The 26606-nt window shown below is 37.9% G+C and overlaps 1 protein-coding gene across 1 annotated transcript; it reads right to left on the bottom strand.

The window, feature by feature from the left end:
- Positions 1-250: 250 nt before the first annotated feature.
- vstm4b (V-set and transmembrane domain containing 4b) lies at positions 251-24331 on the bottom strand. Its single transcript, XM_020924419.2, has 8 exons — positions 24266-24331; positions 20724-21131; positions 9119-9172; positions 6919-7026; positions 6716-6749; positions 5490-5614; positions 3677-3738; positions 251-386 (listed from the first exon to the last, which is right to left on the bottom strand). Exons 1-8 carry the CDS (start codon positions 24315-24317, stop codon positions 261-263), a joined length of 969 nt encoding a protein of 322 aa, XP_020780078.1. The 5' UTR covers positions 24318-24331; the 3' UTR covers positions 251-260.
- Between the last annotated feature and the right edge of the window lie 2275 nt (positions 24332-26606).

Raw genomic sequence — 26606 nt, 5'->3', positions numbered from 1 at the left:
TGGTATTGGTCAAGTTGTGATTATACTTATTATATAAAGTTTTAAACCAGCAGTATTATGAAACGTTTTAACCTATACATGGTATGAACAAAACTATGTAATATACAAAACCATTTTAAGAAACTATAGTATTTTCTTCCATAGGAGAAAATCTCATAACACTGTATGTACAGTTTTAGTCGTAGACAGACGTGGATATTCACAGGAGCAGAATGCATATGATGTAATTTGTCCACAGACCACAGGGGCAGTGTTGAGTCTCATAGCTGCTGCTCCTCAAACATGATCTGAGCGTACACTGTCCCGTTGCGACTCGCCTTTGTCTCTGGTAAAGGCTTGACCAGGTCCAGCTCTGCGTATGTCAGGTTCTCCTCCACAATCTTTGGCTGTAACAAACACACACAATTTGTTGTTTTATCACATTTGAACATTTATTCAGTCCATCTACACCATAACGTTACCCTTCTCTGACTGTAGTTTGTAGTCTGTCTGTAGGCTATTCTAAAAGGAGGGTAGTAGCCTACTCTATTACTGCTTTTACAAACACAGCTGAACCTGTGTTGCCAGTGCCTAAACTTGCATATAGAGGACACATTTTTCTCATTCTCAGTATATGGACTAGACGTAGACGTGGTTTCGTGGAAACTGTCTGACCTCGCAGCGTTAGGATTCGTTCGCTTGGGTACTTAGGCCAGTACTTTTTTTATTTAACCAATCACTGCTTTTTGCTCATGATGCATGTAATGCACAAATGGGCAATAACATCTTTCCCCTTGATAAAATTCACCAAACATTCTCTTTGTTCCGGATTTAAATCCTCGATCTCGGGAATCGTTGTCAACACAGAATGTCTGTCTGTTAACTGTTGTGCTGTTCCACAAAAGCGACCCAGACAGGCGTTTCAGTTTGACATCGAGTCAAAAGTCAAAAGTCATGAGTTTGACTTCACAGGTCTTTGCTGATTGGCCGGTGCGTGCTCTACAACTTCTGGGCTTCTTTCAAAACCGTCTAGTGAATTCCGATTCTTGACCTAGTCGCTGGAGAGAAATTAAATTGAGCTGAGACACTAGGTGGTGCTGGCTATATAAAGACAGGATAATGGATAATGTTCTTGAGACCCAAACATGTCAAATATTTTTGTAATAAAGACTAACTGCATGACTTTTCATAAAATAAAAATAAAAAGAAAACCTCTATTAATGGGATCCCTCTTAAATTAATACTTCAATCCAACATGCCCAGAGATTTCACAGTTTAAAAAACAAAACAAAACAAATTTATGAAATCCTGCTGAGCTCAGCATGTAAAATACTAATTGAGCAGATTAGTACTCGAGGACATGAGTCTTGGGAGGCGGCTCCAGTGGTGAGAAAAGAAAGCGGCATGTACAGTATGGCAACTATTTTCTTTTGCAACACTATTAACACTAATTAGAGGGCTGAGGATGTTGTAGCCTGGAAGCTTGAATTAAAATCATAAAAAGTGTCAAGTAATGAGACAATTAAACCAAATGGCTCCAGCACAGTGGACAAAGCGCCACAGGGAGATAGTGCTGGTTAGTCTGTGCTCTTGATTTGGTTAATGTGGCTGTGGTCTGGTCACGTGACATCCTCCAGAACTTTGGCGCTGTCTTAGCCAAAACCCAATTACCCGTTTCATGAGCTGTTTGGGCCACCAAGAGGAGAATGACCTCATGTGCACTTTTTACCACAACAAGCTCTGCATTGGAAAAACAAAATTCTGTTTTGAACTCACAAATCTTACTTATTGGCTTGCCTCAGCCTCTGTAGAATTTGACAGGACCAGGATTGCCCCCTGCTTTGACGCTTTGGGAGTTGTTAGTTGGAGCAACAGTTGAAGGCCACAAGACAGATTTACTCATTTGAACTGTCAAACATTCTTGCAGATAGCTGGGTAATCTCTTAAATGTATTTCATTTAAATGTAATTACCAGTTGTGTTAGGAGTCTTTGTGGTATTTGGTCAATACTTTATGGCTTTCAAAATATTATTAGACACTTTTGTAGAAGTGTTGCTCGGTTGCTTGGTATTGCTCTACAACCATTTAATAAACACTCTACTTGTTGTAGTGAAGAGAATGTCATCATTTATAGATTTTTTTATATGTCAGTGGTAAGATTTAGTCTGATTCATCAGCTGGTTTCACCGTCTGACCTCGCAGCATTAGGATTCGTTCACTCGACGGTAGGCGGGTAATTTTTTTATTTAACCAGTCGCTGCTATTTGGTCATGACGTATGTAATGTGCCAAATCCCGTAGGAAGAAGGGCAACTTTTTTTCCCTTGTTGAAATTCACCAAACATTCTCTTTGTTCTGGCTTCCTCGATCTCGGGAATCGTTGCCAACACAGAACGTATGGCTTCGTCTACATCCATCTCGACCGCTTTGTTTACTGTTGTGCTGCACAAAAGGGACCCAGACAGACGCTTGAGTTTGACGTCATGGCTTCACAGCTTTTCGCTGATTGGCTGGTGCGCGGTCTACAAATTTTGGGGTTCTTGCAAACCGTCTAGTGTATTCCAATTCCTGACATAGTCGCTGGAGAGAAATGAATTTGAACGGATGCACTAGGTGGTGCCAGCCTGGCTAAGTAAGATTAGCATAGCTTTGAGTTCATGGGATTATCCAGATACAGAATACATGTTTCTTTAATACTTTATGAAGATGTGAGTCTGGATACCTGTGAATCTTCACAAGTTCAGGTGTGACATTTGGATTAGCCAATTGGAGACACACATGGTTCATCCGTATAAAAAAATAAAAATAAAAATGCAGCAGCTTAAGAGGAAAAAATATCACAAGGGACTGAAAAAATTGAACATTTCTGCAGCATTAATGAGTAAAGCACTAAACTCTGTTCATTTGATGACCAATGACATGACTAGTGACTGCCTTTGTTTCACCTGTCACTGAAATAAACAAATCTGATTACACGGTCATGTTTGGTTCTGACTGTCCAGACTCAAATCCATATGTATAAGAATTACATTCTGGATTTGCCAGACAAGGGATCCATATGCAGAAATCAAAAGATAATCCCATTTAAAGGCCCCATATTTCACAGTTCTTCTTTATTTGTGTTTTTACCTGTAGCACTTTGAGATTATTTTATGTAAAGTGCAATATAAATAAAATGTATTATTATTATTATTATTATTATTATTATTGTGTTATAATATTTTTTTCTCATCACAAACAGACCTTGAGTTGTGTTTTGTTTCATTCATATGTTTAACACACAAATCCTACATATTTAAGCCGAGTTCCTCTCTCCGAGTTCCTCTCTCAAAAAGGAAACAATCTTACACCTTGTGACATCATGGGGTAATTTGTTTTTACATATACATGTGCTCCACTGTGTTTTTAAAATCCATACCCTTCAGCCTTGGAATTGCCAGTCTGAACAGAAGGTGAAAAGGTAGCTGTCAATTTGAAAACTACCATTACATCTTAAGGTGGAACAGAGCATTTTGAGCTTTGAAGGTGTAGACAGACTAATAATAAAGGATTACTTTATCATGTATGTACGAAACAAAACACAACCTCAGGTATGTTTTTGATGAGGTAACAACATTTTTACATGCTTAAAGCTCACAAAGTCAATTTTGTTTAATAGAGGACCTTTAAGAGCATAATTTTGTAAAGCTGGTACTCACCAACAAAACCTTCCTGGGTTGCGGTTTTAAAAGCTTGGGTTTTCTTTTGTCTCCAATTGGAACTGCAAAGACACAACACAGATTTGAGTATACGTTCTGGCAGCTACAAAGCAAAAGCAAGATGTTTACGTGACCAGTGAGAACAAGACCTCAACCATGTGAACAAGAATGTAAAACGGCCATCCCGGAGGACTTCCCTGCAACATCAGCAATAAATTAAAGCAAATTTTGGGGAGCCTCTAAGCCAACATCTGAAACTGCGAGTCTGACGTGAGCTAAAATATAGATGTATTTGCTTTTCGGGTTAAAAAAAAAGACATACTGCTTTCCACTTGCTAATTATAGGGTCAAACTGGTGTGGCAGTGGGTTGTTATGGGCAAGTATGTTTTCACAGTCAATGAAAGGAAACATCTCTGGAAGTCAAGAGTTTACATGTGCGAGGGTGGACGAGTTTGAGTGCCAACATGGAAAACCAACTAGACTTAAACCAGCAAAACCTAAAGATTAGAACTATGCCATGGTGAAAAGAGAAGTAGATGACTGAAAAATTGTAGTAGAAAAAGTACACTACATGGGTAAAAATGCAGCAAGTTACAAATAACAGCTGCCTAATAATTTGAGTAGGATTTTTTATGCGCTCAAAAAAAAAATATATGCATGAAAAAAACTAGGTGCAGAAATACTAATTATATTTAATGCAATTTTAGTAACATTTTAGATCAGTCTATTGTACTTCTAAGTGGTATTAATTGTCAACACATTGACCATGTTAACTTGTATTGTTTTTAAAATACTATACTAGGCCTAAATATTAGCATTGTTAAAGTTTCACACTTTTGTTTTTGACGCCCCCACTCTTAAGTCCCCTCTCCCTTTGCTCCAAGTGCTAATTCACTCCCCCTTCAGAGCACTATCACTTTACAATCGGTAAGCATTCCAAATCCAAAAACGCTCACTTTGTCTTCTTATGTAAATTACATGGTCCTTTTTTTGGATGTGAAATGCCCGACCCGTTTCCCCTATGTATGTTTTAGAGGCCTGACCATGGCAACAGCTGATATACGACACGTCACCACCAACACTGGTGACAGTTCTGAAGATCGCTTGCAGTTGGCAGCCGAAACATGTCAACATGATAAATACATCTACTGTATTGTCTTTAACATATACATTTCACTAATGAAACTACTGCACATTGTAAACATGAAGTTTTAGCATGTTGTTTTGTATCATGTTTTGGTATATCTATGGAAAAGTGCTGTGAAGGAGCATGGGTGAAGTAGGCTTGTGGCCTGAACTTGGATAGGCTCGTACTGCTAACCCTAAGGAGGGTTCAATCATGCATGGATGACATCTAAAACCTCTCCAGGCTTGTTTTGATGAGGGAACAGCACTGTAACATGGTGGAACGCTCCATAATGTTGATTTTGCATAATAACCCCTCTTTAAATACAAAATTAGATTCTTTTAATGGTTTTACAGAAGTTGTTTAAAACCAGAATCTGCTGGCTCTCAGAGCTTAAGGCAGTCAGAACAAGCACTGCAGTTCTGTTGTACATGTTTATAGGGATTGAAAGTAGCAGATACAATAGTGAGCCTGAAGCTAATTACAGTTACATGGCTAAAATTATACTACTTCTTGTACTCAAGGAAAAGTATAGTTACATAGCTTAAAATATGCTCAATCACAAATATAAGTAATTTTCCAAAGTTTTCTGAGTAGTATTTTTCATGCAGAAAAAAATGCATGAAAATACTCCTCATATATAATATATTTGTAATGATGTGTATTGAGTGATGCTGATGTATGACCTTTAGCTGGTATTTCTGGGGGAGTCTCCTCTTGGTAATGTCTGCTTCTCTTCTTCCTGTAACGCCTTTGTTTTTTGGGCAGAGCCGGAGATACACTGATGACACTGGTGACTGTCTCTCCAGAGCTGGAAGAAATACAGAAATTTAAACCTAGGCAAAACAAGTTAATTTGTCCATTTTAGCTTCAGTAACAATTCGATTTCTGTTTTTCTGTCGATCTTCTTTTCAGCCCTAATATTCTAAGTTTTCTGATAGTGAGTCTGAACAAAAACATATGTAACTGGATGTCAAAAAACCCCACCAAGATTTACAGTACTAGTAACTGCACAATATAAAAATGTGAAATGGAAATTTAGTAAAAAGTAACATCTAAATCTTAAATCCCTATAGTTGAGCTCAAGGACAGGTCAGAATTCTATGTAGGAATTTGCTGTTTAACTGTCAGATTGTTGATGCTTTGACCTGGTTTATGGTTCATATAATTCCTGGGCCTATTCACATAACATGTCAACATAAATAAACAAAATCCTTTTTTCAAGGATCTGATTGTTGCCACTTTAAATGACTTAAGATTAAAATGGCAAGATTATGGAGCCAGTACCTAACAAATAAGGATAGGGCTCAACTTTTGTGAATCATAAATGACTGATCTTATATTAGGCAAAATTGACCTTTGTGAGGTTTAAATCATGTTACCAACTCAAATACTTACTTGAAATTGTTTTGTTTCATTCACACATGTTTTACTAACCCTTTATTATTGGACTGTTTACATTTTCAAAGCTCAAAATGCTCTATTCCACCTTGTGACATCATGAAGTGGTAGGTTTCAAGTTAACAGCTCCTTTTACCTTTAGTTTAGTAAAGATGAGCAATTCCATCTAAATGATTCTAGTGAAGGTGTATGGAGTTTAAAAGCCCAGTGGAGCATTTCCTCTCTTACCACATGACATCACAAGGGGGAACAGAGTGTTTTTAGTTTGATAGAAGAAAACATCCTAAATATGCAGGGTTTGCGTGGAATGAAACACAATACAACTCCAGCTGTGTTTGTGATGAGGAAACAACATTATAACATAGATCAGAATATGAGCCCTTTAAGATATATATTACTATATTTAGTAATGTAAATCTCTCATAGAGTTATGTAGGCATCTGCCCTCCATCTAAAACTATGGTGTCATATTTTTTTAAAACATAAATGAAATTTTGACCTTTGTCCTTACCTGTTCTGTGGACTTTTGACCAGGTGGTAGGCCTCTGCAATGACAAAATGGTGTGAGATGTTGCTCATATTGTTGTCTTTTAATAGAGAGTGTCTCAGAGGATGTAGCTGTGTTTTTTGAGAACAAATGGAGGAAAGCTTGTTTGTGAAGCCGACAGGACAGTGTGTATATGTGTGTGTGTGCGTGTGTGGCGGGAGTCTGACCTTTTAACCTCTGTTTCCTGTGGAGGTACTGGCAGGTGACAGTGACCGTGAACATACACATGCACAGCAGCCCAACGGAGCAGATCAACACCGCACACAGGTACACGTCTGAAACACCACCACACATCGTACTTCATTAAAATACACCAAAAAGTTGATGCAAAATAAGGTCAAGAAAACATATGATGTTTTTCTCAAGTACTGGGAGTAAAACTATAACATACACTACCGGTCAGAAGTTTTAGAACACCCTAATTTTTATAGTTATTTATTGCAATTCAAGTCATGCATGTCCAAAGAATACAAAGGTAAATACTGAACAACCAGAGGTTCAAAAAAAAAAAGATAAAAGGTAACAAAACACAAGTCCAAGCTCTGCCAAAACCACCTCAGGTAAACAGAAAAAGATGGTGAGCTTGAAAACATGGAGTCTGCCAAAGGTGGCTACTTTCATGAGTCAAAAGTTTAGAATACGTTTTGGTCAACAGTAAACAGTAAACAACTGGAAAAAGTGTGGTGTTCTAAAACTTTTGACTGGTAGTGTATGCAGATGATTCATTTTTGTACTGCAATATTGATCTAAACTGGCTTAGTATTAGAAAATTATTCATTTACATCTTGTTCAAAACTTCAGAACACAGACACACTGCTTCTTGGAAGTGGCATTCCACTTTAGCAAGCTATACTTTTTTGTTCTAGTGTGTTTTGTTATAGAATCATGGCAGTGGAACATCCTTGAACCCTACATACATGACACTGAGTTTCGCATTGGTTGAATAGTTAGAAGTACAGAGATCCTGGTGGAGATAGGGGTTAGGTGACAACTGAAATTTTCCGAGCACCAAAGCCTCAGATGCGGGTCAATGTAGCATTACTCAAACATGTATGAACCAGGTTAAGCTACTGTTAAAAGAACACTGCTATACACACTTGTCCCCCTAAACTTTATTGATCCTCGTAGGGAAATCTGTCTTCTGCATTTGACCTCTTGACCTCTTTCAATCTGCAGTATCAGTATTCAGCATAGTAGTTTTTATGGAATGGTCCTGGTGTTGTACTTCTTAAACTTTCAGTGAGTATTAGTATATATACTGCAAATTTCGATTGTCACAATTAATTGATTTTAACCAAATTACATTTTCTTTTATATTGAGGGGTTGTTGGTTTAACTCTTAAACTCTTGACTTTGAACTTCGAATGAACTATTTGAAGTTAACTGTGTGTATAGTGAGTGTGTTGTATAAATGTATGTAATGTATGTAATGATGTATAAAGAGTGTGCTGGTGTTATGTACTTTTGTGTGATTGCTGCTGTACTTTTCCCTGTACTGTAGATGATTTTACATCAACCTGCCGAGGGACTGAAGATGGAAATTAGCCACGCTGGCTATAATCTTTACATATTTACATTTTTTATGTTCATTAATATGTGCTGTCCTTTAAAAATAAATAAAATAAGAAAAATAAGAAAATATATTGAGGTGAATTTGAGGAAACATTCTAATATTAAGCCTTTATTATCTTACTAAATGAACTTTATTTTTCCATGTTGAATTGGACTATTTCGTCCGTCAAATGCTTTTCTTTCACTGAGATGTTATTGCTTTGTCTGGAGTGTTTCACAATATGCTTATAGGTCAGATCTGTGGAGAGGCGACCCCGCTCACAGTCAGAATGCCTGTTTTTTCTAGGTATTTTTGAGCTAATTTTGAATGTCATACTGCGGAACTTTCTAGCCAGAGCATTGACATATTCAAAGAAACAAACAAGTGACGGACCCCCAGCCAAAAAGTTACATAGTGTACCTTTAAATGGAGTATTCAAATGTCATTTTAATATAAGTTCACAGTTACTGAAGTTCGAATGTGCCTGTGTAAATTTGTGGTTTATATAAAATGTAAACTTTTTGGAAGAACCTTTTTAAGACATGTCAGAATGAATGGGTGTGTTGTGCTAACCCTGGCTTATATCCAATATGCACCCACCTTAGCTTTAGAAAACTCCTACATGTTTAAAATCATAACACCCAGTAAATTCACCACAGCTGTGAAAAGCACTTGGGCCTGACTGCTCTATTGTACACACACGTTTCCCAGAGTTATTTAAGGTAGTCTTGTACATCCTCTTGGCTATTTCTGCCCACCGAGGTCAAACCATCCCCTTGTAAATCCACCCAGCTGAGTACAATGTCCCGGCCCACCTTCAAACAGGCTCCACAGGCTCTCTTTGGCTTTGGTGGCAGGCAGCACGTGAACTGGAAGAGAGAGAAAAGAGAAGGAATCACGTAAAGTTCAGAGTCATCACTGTGGCTCCTCTGATTACACACTGACTGGAGTTAAATACAGCACAGGGGAAGACAACAGGCGGAGAAAGACATCCTCCCAATCCTCATGTCTCTAGGTCACTGGAAAGACACTTTTAACTTTAACTTTTGTGCTACATTTTAGGGCTGTAATGGATTAAAGAAATACTTGGTCGACTAAAGACATGTTTTGTTGTTTGATAAGTCGATTAAAAAGGGGGCGTGGCAAAAGCTCTCAAAACTATCACATATCTTGATGTATCTGATCCAAAATGAACCCCCATGACCACAAGTGTACAAGAGTTTTACACAAAAAGTATATTTTTTATATTGTATTTTAGAAACTAGTTTTAAGAAACTATGTAGATTCAACTTTTTAAAAATTTATTCTGCCCTTGTAATTACCAAAAATACAACATCTTCAGCTAAGTTTGTTTAACACACCATCAACCAATTAATCGACTAAACCACTAAAAACAGATGTTATCCAGTATAGTTAGCGTGATTTTGAAAGATAATTGGAAGAATTTTTACTTTTAAGAGTTTAAGAGTTTTTCTTAATGCTAATCAAAAAGTCACAGCTGTTCTCACAATAAACACAAGAACACTAAAATTTGACATTGTGATGGCATTTTGAAGTCCAATCAGAAAAGCTTCAGAACTGTTTTGAATAAATTCATTGACTAGATATAATGCGGTGTGTGAAAGAGATTGGTGGTGGTCGAAGGGGCTGATGGCACAGAAAGGCAGCCTCGCTTCAGTGTGCCCCAGGGCAGTTGTGGGGAAATTGTAAAGCAAATTTGAACATCTGGAAAAGCACTGTATAAGTGCAATTAATTATATTAATCATAATTAAATGTAAACACAAAATTGTTTAGTCAAACACAGTCGTTTTTAGACACTTCAGGGATGACAACTACAAGTAATAGTGATCTAGTGACACCCAGAAAACAATAACAAAAAACAGTTTGATGGTAACTGTCAGAGGTGGGAGCAAATTGTTGTTTTACAAGTCTTAAGTAAGTCTCAAGTCTTTGGCCTCAAGTCTGAGTCAAGTCCCAAGTCAAACACAGGCAAGTCCAAGTCAAATCTCGAGTCACTGGCCCATAAGTCCAAGTCAAGTCCAAGTCGTCTGCTTTGAGCATCAAGTCATTTCAAGTCTTTAAACTATAGTTTAGGTTTTTGCAATTTAACTAAACTGTACTTAAAAAAAAAAATCATAGTATATTTCTATATGAGTATTTATAGAGTATCTAAGAGTTGTAGAAATGTAAATTTTTCCTTTTTAAATGTTTTGACAAGATCTTAAAGTGAATCATTACGGTCAGAATAGAAAGAATTCAGATTTAAAAGTGTTTCTCAAGTCTTCTAAAGTCACAGGCCTCAAGTCCGAGTCAAGTCACAAGTCACTGACCTTCAAGTCCAAGTCGAGTCCCAAGTCTTAGTCCATTTTCTCAAGTCAAGTCTCAAGTCCTCAAAATAATGACTAAATTCTGACTCAAGTCCAAGTCCCCACCTCTGCTAACTATAATATCAGAATGTTCTTTCTAAAAACAAAGAATGTGTTCCTTGATCTTGTCTAGTTAAATTTATCATAATGGAACAAACGCAATGCCAAAACTTCCTCCGTGCAGCTCACCACATCCACCCACTGCACGGCCAAAGACGGAACTGACTGCCAAAGATTTCCGAATAGCCATTGTTTAATCTGCCCCTTCGCAGGATATTAGGCAAATAGATCACAGTGAGTGTAGTGATGACTAATGACACTCTAGTCTCGATGAGTAATCCGTCAGTATTACTCGAGTGTAGAATGACTGTGAAAATATGTGTCCCACTTGAACTATATATCCTGCCCCACACGTCGCTCTCATGTGGCCGCAGGAGACTTAACACTAGTGAGGCGCTGGGAGCAACAGCAGCCATCAAACCTGGCCCAAACCACCACCAGCTGATCTAAACCAGGAGCAGCCGACCACAGCCAAAAACACGTGCGATGTCTGACGCGCCTCCATCAAAATAGCTCATCTTGGTTCAAAAATGGCAGCCAAACATCGCAATTTTCTTCATGAATCAGCAGCGTTCAAACCAAGGGACAGCAAAAGATCAAGGCCGAGGAGGGCAGACGCCACATAACCTATAATAACACAGTGTATAAAGACACCACATGACTTTGCTCTTTTTCTACTTCAAATTAAGCAGTAGATTCCTTTGGTTTGGAACGTGACACCGATCCCACCTATCGCACGGAAAAAGTGGACCCAAAGAATGCAAAGGGGAACACAGAAGTGCTGACGGGGCATACGCAAAATGCTAAACAATAGGTTTCGTTTCTGTATATGGTCGGTCCATATACAACTCAAATGTTTCAACTCAGTGTACTTTTGTCCTGTAGACTAGCAGGGTATAATCAAAACACATTAGGCTGAGACAGACAAGTGGCTCTACATGCACTACTGCTTCACCACACAGCCACACAGCAGCCCGTAGAATAAATATAACAGCCAGAGACATAGCTTTTCACTATTATAACTGACATAAAAGTAAGATTCAATGTTTTACTGAATTAATATTAGTGCTGTCAAATGTGAAATATGATAAAACACATTTAATCGAATTGACCGCCAGTTTTAAAGGACCCATATTACGCTATTTTCTGATCTCTGTTATAATGTTGTTTAACACACAAATACTGTATATTTAGACTGAGTTCTTCTCTCAAACAGAAAACACTCGTTTTACGTTGTGATGTCATGTGGTACAGGAAGTGCTCCACTGTGGTCCACTGTGTTTTAATCATACACATCCACTAGAACCATTTGGATAATTTCAGCCCTGGAATTGCCAATCTCTACTGAACTAAAGGTAAAAGGTAGCTGTTAACCTGAAAACTACAGCTTCATGACATCACTTCTTTATTATTAGTCTGTCTACATCTCCAAGGCTCAAAATGCTCTGTTATACCTTGTGATGTCATGAAGAGGTAGTTTTCAAGTTAACAGCTACCTTTTACCTTTAGTTCAGTAGAGATTGGGAATTCCAGGACTGAAATTATCCAAATGACTTGAGCATAAAAACACAGTGGAGCACTTCTTGTATCACCACATGACATCACAAGTTGGAACAAACTGTTTTCTGTTTGAGAGAAAAACTGAGGGTTAGTGTGTTAAACATGTGCAAATGAAACAAAACACAACTCCGGGTATTTTTTTTAGGAAACAACTTTCTAACATAGATCAGACATTTGTGTAACAGTAGGGTGAACACATTTCCATTTGTGAAAACCAAGACACCTTACCGGGGCTGGGGGTGGGGCCTCGACACTGAACTACTCTCACCTCGCAACCTGTGCACATGGCCTCCGACTTGTTCCGAATGGGACGGAGAATTTCTTGTACAAGTCATTGTTAAATGCGCATTTGTGCTTCAGCATGTTGCAGACTGAGCGACTGTTTGTGTCTGCTCGCTCCTTCTGAGTTACAGAGAGCTACGAGAGCCACTCAATTTAATGGCCCAGTGATTGATTGATTATTTATTTCAGTCACAGATATATTTTGACATTAATTCACATTCAGTCATATTTAACATACACAGGCCGAAAAGGTGTAGGCTGAAGCTTAAGCTTATTATGCTTACCCTTTATTCCTTTGTCAGAGCATCATCTTAACACCAGTTCATCTTGATAAATACAGCAAGAGGAAACAAACTAATCAGAAACAGTACAACAAAGTACTACAGCACACACTAAGTATCATATTTCATGTATCTGTCCAGAGTTAAACATTTAAACTTCTTTATAAAGTGAAAGAGATTGGTGCACAATTTTAGGTTTTCTGTACAGTTGTTCCAGAGGTCCACCCCTTTAACAGATACACAAAATTTCATAATGTTTGTTCTAATTTTCTTTTTTTTTTATAAACATGGCTGTGCCTCTGAGCTCATATTGGCTCTTTCGAATTTTGAACATGTTCTGAAAGATAATGAAAAAAAAAAAAAAACCCGGACACCCAGGACAGGACACAAAAAACGGACATGTCCGGGGAAAAACGGATGTTTGGTCACCCTATGTAACAGACTCTTAAACACATTTATCTAACACTGACAGCTCTAATAAACAATCATGCTTCATATGGTCTTTCTATACTAACCCATTCACATTTTATTCACATATAAATCTGCAGTGTCCCTCACCATACCTTCCGAGCCACTGCCGCCCACTCAATAAAATAAATCGTAATAAATGTAAAAGAAAACGTGGTATGACTTGAGCATGGCAATTTAACCAAGCCCTACTGTAAACCTTGCCTAGTGTAAATCCTGTCTATGTCAGATGATATAGTCCCAGGCTCGGTGAATGGCAGCAGCTGCATGTTGGAATAATTACAGCACACATGGGTCTTCTCTACTGTTTCCCATGAAGCTGCCTCTATCCAACTTCTTTTGACTCAATCTTTTCAATAGCGGCATCAGATAACAGTGGGAATGGCCAGCACAGACCAGGTTTTGTTCAGCTTCGCCACAAAGCTGCTTTCAAATGCTCTCCGTGCCATTTATGCTCGTCCAAACCCGAGACTCATCCATACATAGAAATGAGAATAATAAGCCCCTATACAGCATTATCACTGGTTTAATTCACCACATCATCAACGAGTGGATGTGAATGTGACTCTCTGTTTTCTAGAGTTTCTCAATTGTTTAAAGAAAGTTCAAAAATTCACTTCCTGATGGCTCCATTGTATCTCTTTATGTCACGTGTAATAATAGAAGTGACTGTGAATATTTATTCCACTTGTTAGGCCGTAAACAGGAAGAATCTTGGTTTTGGTGGTGAATCTAGGGTTTTGTACATACATTGCCTCAAATAACATAGTAAACAATATTATACTGGAGAGTAGGGGTGTGCAAAAATATTGAAATATTGAAATATCGATATATCGTTTAAAGTGATGATACAGTATCGATATCATGGGCTATTGTGTTAATATATCACCAAGAGTATTTTTTGTATATTTTGCTATATTATTTTGTTGCTTGTTCAGAGGAAGGAGACTTGTTTATGCAACACATTTGACATTTTCACTGTTTTGATGAGTAAAATGGGCGTGTTTCATGTTAACTTTGCACAAAAAGTGGTTTAACACTTTTAATATCACAGCCATGATTTAGAAATGATTTTTTATTGAACCATATCGAATCGATTTGAAATATGTTGTACTGAATCGAAAGCTCAATATATCAAGGTATGTATCGAATCATGGTTTATGTATCGAGGTATGTATCATATCGGCAACTTCTAAATGATAAAAAAGAATGACAACTTTGCACATCAATTACTTAAGATGGGTGCGCTGAAGGAGAGGGAGCAGCCGAAGAACATAGAAAAAAATCCCACACATCGTCTCACTTGCAAATTGTGAGATTTATTAGGACAAACCGTGCAACGTTTCGGCACTAGGCCTTCTTCAGGCAAACAGGGTTTCAGGCAAAACTGTTTGCCTGACGAAGACCTAGTGCTGAAATGTTGCATGGTTTGTCCTAATAAATCTCACAATTTGCAAGTAAGACGATGTGTGGGATTTTTCTCTACTAACTTCTTAATGATACCTATGATTTAATGATACCCTACTGGAGAGATAGTTTCATGCCTGTCAATCTCTATTTGTTTTTCTCAAGGTTATACTTTAATGTTGCTGGTCATCTTTCATTCTCAGAACATTGTCTAGATCTTGAGCCATGTTAATCTTCAAGAGGAGTAGGAGCAGGTACCATTAAAAGGTACGATATCTAAAAAAAAGTTAGGCTAGGGCAAGATACTATTATAATGTAATTTATATTCTATTTTATCACTATACATATTGATTTAAAAGAATAGATGCTGGGAAAAGTATTGTTCAAGCACAGTTATGGAAATCCAGGTTTAAGTACCTGAAGCAAAAATATGTAAAGGTACTCAAGCCTTGTCAAGAGTGCTTATTTGGAGGATTAGTCTGTAACCCATAGAGCTATAACCTATTTTTCAAACAAAAGGTTTGTCTGCAAAAAGATTTAAAATGAAATCATCTTGAAAGTTTGTTGTTTTTAGTTGGATAGACTAGTTTGGGCTCCCTTTCATCTCGTCTTTTCAGCACAAACTGAATCAAAACAGACTTCTTAAAATTCTCAGCATTCAGTCATGGGCCAATTTAACGTCAACATCTCCACTGTTTAAACAATGGGATAACTGACAATTCTCTAAGATATGATGACACAACCCCGACCTCTACAGTGCTGTTTTGGAAACTCACGCAGATGTGAGAAAAAACGTTAAATTTAACACTGAAAAGGAAACAAACTTATGACCTTCTAACTGTGAAGCAAGAGTGAAACGACATAAAAACGTGCTGGTGGTCCTACACCCATAAAAACAAAAAAGCTCTTCCTGTCACAACCTACACCTCGCCTGTTGACTTACCAAAAACTCTTTATTTTAGTTCTTCTTTCCGTCTTTACCCAGAACTTTCCACTGGTTGCTTCCCCGTTGTTACTTAAACAACCAGGTCACGTTCGCCCACTCATCACATGTGCATCTTCCCTATAGCAGCCGGACCCTCTGACCCCTGCACACATGTTTATTAGAGCAGCCGCTGTATTAATGGCACTTTTGTGTGAGGGCTGAATTGTGGAAACACCTGGCCACCTAGAGTCATCCAACCTCCGGCATTCCACTGCTCCGTACGTCACAAACAGAGACAAACACTTGGACATATGTGGGCACGCCAGAGCAAAGCCAGCCTGGACTGTGCAGCGAGAGCAGGTCCCAGTGGGGTTTTTCCTCTTAGATGTAAAGCTGATGTTTATCGTGGCTGTCAACTGTAGGTGGGGAACACTAGAGGAAATACCAGCCCGAGCGCTAATAAGACCTGCTGGGGTGGGAGGATGGTCGTTATTGCCCAACTGACTGGAGATGTTTGTCCAAGAGACTTTTAACTGGTTGTTTACATCTAAGGGCTGCACAATTTGGGGGGAAAAAGATAAATCTCTGATGAATGTTAAAAAGCTAGAATTCTGTTCAGTTTAGTTAATAGAAATTTGAACTGATAAACTGAATGAGTTTCGGTTTGAGGAGGTCTAAACTATGGGTACAACATGATTTTTATAAAGCCAGGATATTTTGTTCTTTGCTGAGGACATTCTTGTATTTAATTGCACCAAATTAAATTGCAATTTCGCTTTCATTATGAGGTATTGTGCAACCATATTATGTATTGTTTATTGTAGATCATTAAGAAAATAGAGATAGATCGATATATTGATTGTCTGATATATTGAGCTGATGTTTGCACTACAGCGCATCAGATATTGGCCTTGAACCTCCAACATAGGTTGATATGTTCAGAAAAAACAAAAATGTGGCTGTTTGGTGCAGGTGTTCCAATCAGTGGGAGCAGGTAAAGGATGCTCTTGGAAAAAGGATCAAAACTAAAACACAACGAACTCCAGGCACTCCAAAGAAGTAAAAATGTAAAAATTTGGTTGAAACATGTTGGGTTTGGCCATTTAAATAAAGGCCTTTTAACTATATTTTTTCCTCATGCAATTTTTACTTCTTTGGAGTGCCTGGAGTCAGTTGTGTTATACGCTGATATGTTGTTTTGGTTGAAGGAGAGATCTTAAGCTTCATTTGAACACACTGCTCAAACTGACTACTAGAGTTGGGCGGTAATACAGTATTACGGTATCACGTGCTATCAAAAAAGTAGCAACGGTGTCAGTTATCGTCATTTAAAAAATCTGCAGCGCATAAGGACCTAATATAATATTATAATTTCCTGATACATGAATTTGTTTTCCTAACACAAATGAATGTGCGCTTGTATTTTCAATTTAATGCTATCACGATTTAAACTAATACTGTCTACAATGTTTCTTTTAACTGCGTGGGGAGATGACGTTCGATTAGTTTTGTTCCGTTGTCACATGATGCTCATAAGGGAGACCAAGACAAGATGGCAAGTCCAGCTTCAAGCGAGTTGGTCCCCCCCAAAAATACTAGTTCTTCTGCAATTTGGCAGCATTTTGGCTTCAGGCGCACATTTGTTTACATTTTACAGAAATGAAATTTAAAACCACATGGCTCATTTGCATAAACTGTAAAGCGCTGATAAAAAGAGTTCTTTCTTTGTGTGGTAATGCGGTTCAGCTTCTGTCAGACTATAGGACACGACTCAGTGGAATATGAGTGTTCTTTCTGTGACAAAGAATGTTCTGATGATGTTGAGTCTGTTCTGTGCGCGGATCGCGTTGGAGATGGTTCATGTGAAACTTTTCAGAGATTATAAGTCTGCAGGTCATACACATAGTCCATATAGTGATGCGGCGTCATAGCTTACCAAAGTTGTACTAAAACATTTTGGTAATACCGTATATGGCAGTAAAATCCTGAGAAGGTTTATCAAAATTTGGACACCACCCAACCCTACTGAATAAATCTTTTGGGTTTGCAATGAAATAAGGTTGTGGAAAAGTTTGTTGTTTCAAATCATACCATATACTGTATCATATTTGTTTGGAAATTGGCCCTATATATCGGCTCAAAAATATTAGCCCAAAAATATCATCAGAGCTTATTGGTCATCAATTTCTCTGGATTCTAAAGAGTTGGTATCAGTTAATCTCTAGAACAAAATAGCTGTAAAATAACAGACAAATGAGGTACCTCAAAATACAAAAACAATACTATCTTCACAGTCTCTTTAATATCCTAAAAATACCTCACATCAAATTTAAGTTCTTTTTGCATCGCACTTAACTTTAGGCCTTGAATGACCCAAAGTGTAATGTTTATACTGGAAACTTAATTAAGGAAATTCCAAGTTCATTTCAGCTTGTCTTGATTGCCTGATTACATCATTTACTCAGCGCTATTCAAGTAAACCATTTGATAAAACAGTCTGATAGATCTGATAGAGTAGTTTTACAGAGTTGTGTCCTTTTATGTTCACATGTATGTTATATTCCAGTCAGCCTCCAGCCATTTCCTCTTATTGTAATTACTGCATTCACTCAAGTATGTTTTAGTATGTTTTTTTTCTGCTTTCACCATAATTTACCAGAGCTTCCTTTGATGAAAATAGCCATCCACATCTCCACATCCTTGACCACAACAGTTTAAGGGCCAGACGCGAGCCAGCTGCCCCACTCCACTGTCACCGAGTTGGGACGTAAACATCCTTCCCTAGCAGAACTATCTCTTGCTTCGTTTCGGCTCACTTTCTCTCCGCTTCCCGGTTCTACTTTTGGGAGGGAAACTCCTCGACGGTGCCAATGACAACAGCCCTGGGTAGTGACTGCCTGTCTGACTAAGCCCTGCGTTTGGCTCGGGACCTCCTGAAAGTCACAGCCTGAGGGAACGGAACGCTCCAATGGAAAATGTGGTGCGCAACGTCTACTGCTGAAATTAGGAGGAATCCAGGATTATACAGGGATATGACACAGAAATAGATAAATGTTCCTATTCCTTCAATTTTAGGTTTTCATTTTTTCAGGTAGACGTGTCCTTAAGTCGCACCGAGCAGAAAATGACTGAAGAGTAGGGTTGCAAACGGATTGAAATTTAAATTAAGTTACCACAATTATCAAATCAGAAAAGCTGTAACTATTTATTGGCAACAGTAGCTCAGTTGGTAGAGTGTCCACTGATCCGAAGCTTGGCTGGTCAAATCCGCTCTCAACATAAAACATAATTGAGCGGTCAGAACCACTGGCCCACAGGTTGGTGGTGTGATTCCAGCTCCCACAGAAGAATGCTGTCTGTGTACACTGGTGTATAAATGTGAGTGTGAATGGGTGAGTGGTTCTGTGATATAAAGCGCTTTAAGGGCCTTGAAAGTGGAAAAGCGCTATATAAAAATGTAACCATTTAACATTTAGAATGGAATGTTCTCTGCAAAGAATAAAATATCTGGTATTTATGACTCTTAACAGAATCTTTTTCAACATATCACAAATCTAACTGCAATCACAATACTTGTCAGGAAAAAAATGTGAATCAGATTTCTTTCCAGCATGATGCAGCCCTATTGAAGTGGGTAGTGTGGGTCAGGTGTCTTGCCAAGGAACACAATAACTGTACACTCCCTTACATGGTTTGAGCTACCCTCTGATTGGTAAAACACTCATCTCACTTAAAGACTCTTCTGTCTGGCTTGGTCAAAGTTACCTAGTTTGCTGGTTCCAAAAGTGACATCATCCAGTTGCTGTCAGACCAATTATATCTACTGAGCTGTAAAAATAACATAACGTTTATTTTATTGTTCAGTGTAACATTAATAGGTTTTACACATGCAAAGCTGTACTGTTAGAAAGGATCTACTCCATGTCTGCCCACTGCGTACTATCATCACAACTGCTTCTGTTGTGGTTGCTCAAGTGGCTGTTAAGCCTCCACCCTTCCCCATCAAAAGGAATGAGGTCATGCCGCAAGATGGGCAAGGAGACGTTGGATTAAGTTTATTGCATTGTATCTTGGTTCTCGGTATCATTTTCACCTACTGAAAACTATTAGCTAAAGAATGTGAGCCTCATTAGCATAGTATCAATAGTATCTGCATGTAGAGGCCACAGAGATAATGCAAACAATCCACTGAAGGATGGAGAATATGCAAGATGAGACTCACTGCAATATCTTTGCTTAGAATCATCTGGAGCTGTACCTAGTTGCTCAAAAACATCCCTGAAGTTGGGTTTTGTTTCATTCACACATGTTTGCGTAATGTGGGAAAATGCATCTGTCTGCATCCCCCAAAATCAAAAAGCTCTGTTCCAACTTGTGATGTCATGTAGTTGTAGTTTTCAAGTTAACAAATACCTTTTATCTTGAGTTCAGTACAGATGGTCAATTTCAGGACTGAAATGATCTAAATGATTCTAGTGAAGGTGCATGGAGTTTAAAAACACAGTGGATTACCACATCACAAGGTGGAACAGATGGTTTTCTGTTTGAGAGATGAGGTCAGAATAAATTCGCAGGGTGTGCGTGTTAAACATGTGTGAATGAAACAAAACACAACTGCAGGTATGTTTTTGATGAGGAAACTACATTATTACAAAGATCAGATAATAATGGTAATATAGCCAGTACAGATATGTTGTAAGATCAGCTCGTAATATCCTGTGTGACCTTTGTACTGTCTGCATCTAATTATAAAGCATTTTTTATGATCTGCGAACCAGGAAGTAAGGCTGGTGCACTGTTAGCATGCTAGTTATTGTGATCTTTACCATGGCAAAGGTCTAGTATCACGTGTCTATTTCTTAGTATCCAAATACATTTTCAACTTATGGTATCAAGGCAATGGCCACTCTGAGGACTCAGTGACCGTATACTGGTCGTAGCTAGAATCAAGCTTATTTTTGTTTGTGGCAGAGCGTTCTATCTACAGAGTGTCTGCCCCCCCATTTGGCCCATTTGGCACCATGAAGATTTCACAGCTTTCATTTTTAAACTTGACCAAACAGCACTTACCTCTGAGCTCGGTGGCAGCAGTGCAGTTGGACGAGGCCTTCCATCTCTCCTGGTGCTTCTTAAACTCCTGCACTTTGCACATGTACAGCCCCCGATCTCCTTCCGCTACGTTCAGGATCATCAGGTCAAAAATCTTCCCCTGCTTCACCACCGTCAGCTTCATCTTGGGCCAAGAGAAGCTTTTGGTGTAGTTGCCATAGAAACGGGCCTTCCTCATGTTGACTCGGGCAATAAGGAGTTCCTCCTCCGCCCTCTCGGCACCAGCGGGGAGGAAGGTCCATTTGACGACAGGTAGAGCAGCATTTCTGCGGCGCTGAGAAACGATGCAGGACAGAGTGATGTTCTGACCCTCCTGGGCTACCGTAAACGGAGCGGGGACGATGGTGACATTGATGGCCAAACAAATATCTGAAACACAAACATGGATAAAAAGTATTGATTTTATATATTTATTAAGACGGATCAACAATTCAGTAATAATGATAGGATTTAAATAGGCCTAAGTGTGTACAGAAGTAAAAAGTTGTAGGCCTCCACAGCTCTTTTATTTGTGATGAATGGAGCGATACCAAAATATCTATTCTGACAAGTATTGTAAAGTACATTATTTTAGTCTTTTAGTTGTACTTTTTAGACCAGATCAAAGTAAATTTTAATGTATTTTAATATAATCACTATCTTTTACCCTAAAAACAGTCGGCCATGGGCTGTTGACAGAATTCATAAAATACCTCAGTGTTTCTAATTATGGTGGCCTCTTCTAGTGTAAAATAACTTTGTCTAACTTTTGTTGCTCATTGTATTGACGTACACATAAGTGACTATACTGTTCTGAAAATACTGATGAGAGGCTATGTCTAACATTTATCCTCCAAAAATTTTATGACACATAATTATTAATATCAAATTATTTATTCCACTATAATCATCACCAGTCATGAACAAAATGGGAAACACAACACCATAATGAAAGTGTTAAGATGGTGTTGTATTTCTTTCAATGCCCATATCTCTCAGCACTTGTCGACTCCCACAAACACTTGATCTGCTTCACAGTTATTTTCTTTAAACGCAAAAAGAGCGACTCCACTTACCTCCCCAAGAGCCCTCATCAAAACATTATTTGTTTTGAGATGCCAGTATCCACTGACAGTCCAGAGGTGGTTACTTTCAACACTCTCAGGTTAAAAGAAACAATGCTATTCTGATACTTTTCTTTATTCAAATTACAGACACAGTCAAAGCCTTTCTTGATGATAGCAGCAGTATTTTAAAATCAGTGGTTCCCAGCACTTTTTGTTTCAAGTACAGCCTAACTCATCTCATGTTGATTCTTGATTTGGTATAGATCAGTTTACCACTCTATTGTCAATGAATACAATAACTTTTTCTTGTTTTAATGATTGATAATCGGTCTATAGAAATACTACTCCAAAGAAAAGAAATGTTATATCAAAACACTATTCAATTTTACCTTCTTTTTAAATCAGAATTTATTCTGAGCACCACCTGACCAAGATCCCATACCCACAATGGTCCCTGTACCCCACTTTTACTGTTGCATCCTCATGCAAAACACACCTGACGTTGTGTTTTGTTTCATTCACACATGTTTAACACACAAACCTAGCCTGATCCATCAGCTCATTTCACTTCGTAGAAACTGTCTGACCTTGCAGTGTTAGATTGCGTTCGCTCGACGGTAGGCGGGTACTTTTTATCATTTAACCAATCGCTGCTGTTTTGTAGTCACGTATGTAATGCACTGGTAATGGGGCTAACTGGTATATGAAGCTTTTCCCAAATCTCCGTGGAATAAGGGCAACATCTTTCCCCTTGATAAAATTCACCAAACATTCTTTTTATTCCGACTTTAAATCCTCAATCTCGCTGATTGGCTGGTGCCCAAACTCGCACTTTCGGGGTTTATGCGAACCGTCTATTGTATTTTGATTTCTGACCTAGTCGCTGAAGAGAAATGAAACTGAGCGGAGGCACTAGGTGGCGCCAGCCTGGCTAACACAAACTTGCATAAGCTCAGAATCTCAAACTAAAAACACTCTTGTGATGTCACTGAATGGTGATACAGGAAGCACTCCTTTACATTTTTAAACTGCATCTTTACAAGAATCATCAGTATTTTTAAAAAGGCATCAACTTATGTTTATTCTACTGTTCTGCAAAGTAAATCATTCCAAATGAGGTTAAAAAAAAAAGCTGTTAACTTACTAACTTTGACATCACAAGGTTGAACAGAGCATTTTGAAGCATACGAGATATAGACGATTTAATAATGCAGGATTACTCAAATGTGTGAATGAAACAAAACACAACTCCAGGTCTGTTTTTTTATGAGGTAACATCATTCTAACAAAGTTCACAAGAGTATTATTTATTTATTTATTTTTTTTTGCATAATAAAGTGTTTTGTTGATCACAAACAGCTCTGCTACACATCCTCTGGCTCTATTTAAGTTGATTCTGGCAGCTGACACTACACATTGCACAGAGAAACAGACTTCACTAACACTACTGCATGTGTTACATGCCATCATAACACCACATCTGTTTTGCCTATAGTTGGCTGTTCATTTCATAATCCTCACTTTCCATGACACCAAGGTAATTTAGTGTGGCACAGCTCTGGACTCTCAGTGCAGCGTGTAATTAAGAACAGCACCTCTCCTGCTCCTTTTATTAAACTAATACTGAGAGACATAAACATACTCTAAAACTGAAATGAATCGTCTCTGAGATTACTTGCAACATTTTGGAATCAAAGTTGACCAGAATTTTTCACGTTACCGCTGAACAATTTTGGAAAATAATTGCAATTTTTCAGACCATTCTGCGATTTGTGATTTAGTTCAGAGTCCACATTTTAAACATTTCTTGGAGCATTAACATTTGAGAAAAGACTGAAATCTGAACCACAAAACAAATCCAAGAATTCCATGCATTTCTGAAGATGTTTGTAGAGATCTAAACTACAGGATTAGCAGATTTTAGACATGATTTCCGTCACCTGCTTGTTTCTATGGAGATGTCATTTCTCTGCTTTGAATGTTCCACAGTAGGATATTAAATAGTTGTATGTTACATTTATTAAATTATAGGTGGATTTATTGCCGCTACTACTGCAAAAATACATAGAAAAGAGGCATTCTGACTGTAAGCGAGGTCGCCACTCCACAGATGTTACCTATATCCTGGTCTGGTTTGGTCTGAAGATAGAAAAATTTAATACCATACTGTAAAACATTCCAGATGAAGCAATAACATCTCCATGAAGAAAAGTAATTGACGGACCCTCCACCACAAAAGTGACACATTTAAATAATCTGAATCTTTGCGATTTGTTAATTGCGACCATTTCATTGCGATATTTCTTTCAATCCTCATTCACATTTCTGCAAAAGGTTTGACTTCTTGCTTGTCCATCTTCACATTCAAAGTCCTCATCAAGCATCAAATCTGTTCTGCTCAAGATCTTGCGAGAACATTTTGTCTTTATCCCATATTGCAAGTAAACAGTTTCCTACCTCCAAAGAGCGCGCGAGTGAGGAGAGCGGAGACCACATAGTAGAGCTTCATTTTACACAACTGGAGCCTCCACACACGGGCAGTTAAATGACTCGGGATCACAGAAGCCCCTGCTCTCCTCCTCCTCCCACTCGTGTAATCTGAAACATGGGAAGCTCCAGCTGTACTCCGGACCTCCCCCGGCCCCTCCCCGAATTTGGCAAAACAATGAGAACTTTAAGATTGGGACTGAAGAGAGCAGTGGCAGCTCGGCAGAGTGGACTGAACACACAGGAAAATCTAATTCTACAGAAAAAGTATAAAGTTTTATGTGGAGATAGTAGAAAATGTATTCTTTTATACTCTGTTAATGTACTTTGCTTTTTATGTATGCCAAAACTAAGGCAGGCTCTTTCAATATTTGTCCTCAAAGGTGTAGTTGCCAAAAATCGTACTCGAGTATCGTAACATTACGTTAAAATACTAGTAATATTTCTGTAGTAGAAGTAGTGGTCCAGGACATGAAGCATGTAAGAGCAAAAATGCAACTACTACTCAAGTAGGAGTAACTTAAAGAGTAACTGCATGGACATAACATCGGATTTACAATTTAAAGTAGGAATGTAACAATAACCAAAATATTGTGATATCATATTGTCAAAGTTCGTCAAATAACATCGTGGACCATCACAATATATCAAATTACAAGTTTCTTTGCTTAAATTAAGACAGAGACAGGCTTAAAAAAGACAGAGAGAACTATATAGGCCATGATTCTTTGCTCTGTTTCAGTGCAGACTACAAGAAGAAATAACAGTTTTAAGCACTTTTAAGTCTTAGTTCTTTAGATTAAGTCTTGTCGAGGTAAGACTTAAGTAAGATATTAGCCTCCACAAAATATCACAACAAATATCGTACCGTGAGATGTATATCGTGAAAGTATTGTACTGAGAGATTTGGATATTGTTTACATCTCTAATCATGAGCCTCCCCACCGTATCATGAGCTTTCCCAGGATATCGCAATAAATATCGTATCGTGAGGTTCAAACTGTGATGATATCGTATCATGAGACTTGGATATCTTTACACCCCTAAAGTAATTTGAAGGACAAAAAGTGGACGAACCATTAAATAATGCACAAAATCTGGTATTTTCAAATGATAGACACAAAAAAAGAAAAAAAAAAAAAACCAACAAAAACAATCATATCTGAAGGAACTGTGCAAAAAACACAAATCATTTCATATTGTCAACAGAAAGATCCCCACAGTCGGAAGAGTAACCAAAACTTTTACTTGAGTAAGAATATTGTTACTTCAGTAAAAAAAATATTTCTCAAGTGGGAGTAAAAATATGCTGCTAGAAAATGACTCTGAAAAGTATACTTTCTTTAAAAAATTACTCAAGCAAATGTAACTGAGTAAATGTAGCTGTGTATTTCTAATTGTACTGCAGAGTGGATTTGTCTTTCTTCTGTTGTCAGTAACAGGTATTTGCTGAGATTGATAAAAAAAAATCCATTGCACAAACTGATGTTAAGTTGGTGTAAATTACAAAAATGAATATAAATAAAATAATTTGCTTGCATTATCGCACAAACACATTTTTATTTGCTGAATTACTCTTCTATTTCCATTTGAACTCACTGGTCTGTTTAAAAGGTCACATCTGATTCACATAAGGGCTCACAGACTGTGGCAGCTTAAATGTCAGTGCTAAAAATGGTTTCAATCTGGGGCAAATAAAAATATGAAAAACACTGATATAAGTGTCAATATATATATACCATTTCCCTCTGTTTAAAATGTGTCCCAGTTTAAGTAAAGAAGATGTTTTAAATAGAAAGCAGAAATGCAAGTTGCAATTTAAGCTACACTGACAACATGTCCATTACTCATGAGCTCTGTACGTGCTATTGTGCAATTTGGGATTGTTGAGGGATAAACAAATCCAATAATAGTATGGTATGGGATATCAGCACCAATACTACAAAACTTTGTTGGATCGAATATTGGCTTTCGAATATTGATCAGCTGATATCGTAGATCAGGGGTGTCCAAACTTTTTTCATCAAGGGCCACATATCTAAACACAGACAAAGCAGAGGGCCGATTGAGGGCTGTAGACTGATGCTCAGTACAGGGAATAATTGAAATGTGTGCATGTTTAACACGTTAGAATGAGGCATCAGTCTTTATTCATGCTAAGATCCTTAAAACCACACACTAAATATGAAATATTAGCATTATCAAGGTAGATTTTCAAAAAAAACTTGCAGTAAAAAAATATTTTTCAATTGATGTAATGTAATTTGGGCCAATTCACCTGGAAGTCTGAGGGCCAAGATTGTACTGGTTG

This window comes from Boleophthalmus pectinirostris, unplaced genomic scaffold (assembly GCF_026225935.1).
Source record: "Boleophthalmus pectinirostris isolate CB_2022bp ecotype Guang Dong unplaced genomic scaffold, ASM2622593v1 HiC_scaffold_14, whole genome shotgun sequence".
NCBI classification, from domain to species: domain Eukaryota; kingdom Metazoa; phylum Chordata; class Actinopteri; order Gobiiformes; family Gobiidae; genus Boleophthalmus; species Boleophthalmus pectinirostris.
The sequence above is the reverse complement of the archived record's forward strand: the minus strand, read 5'-3'. Positions and strand labels throughout refer to the sequence as shown.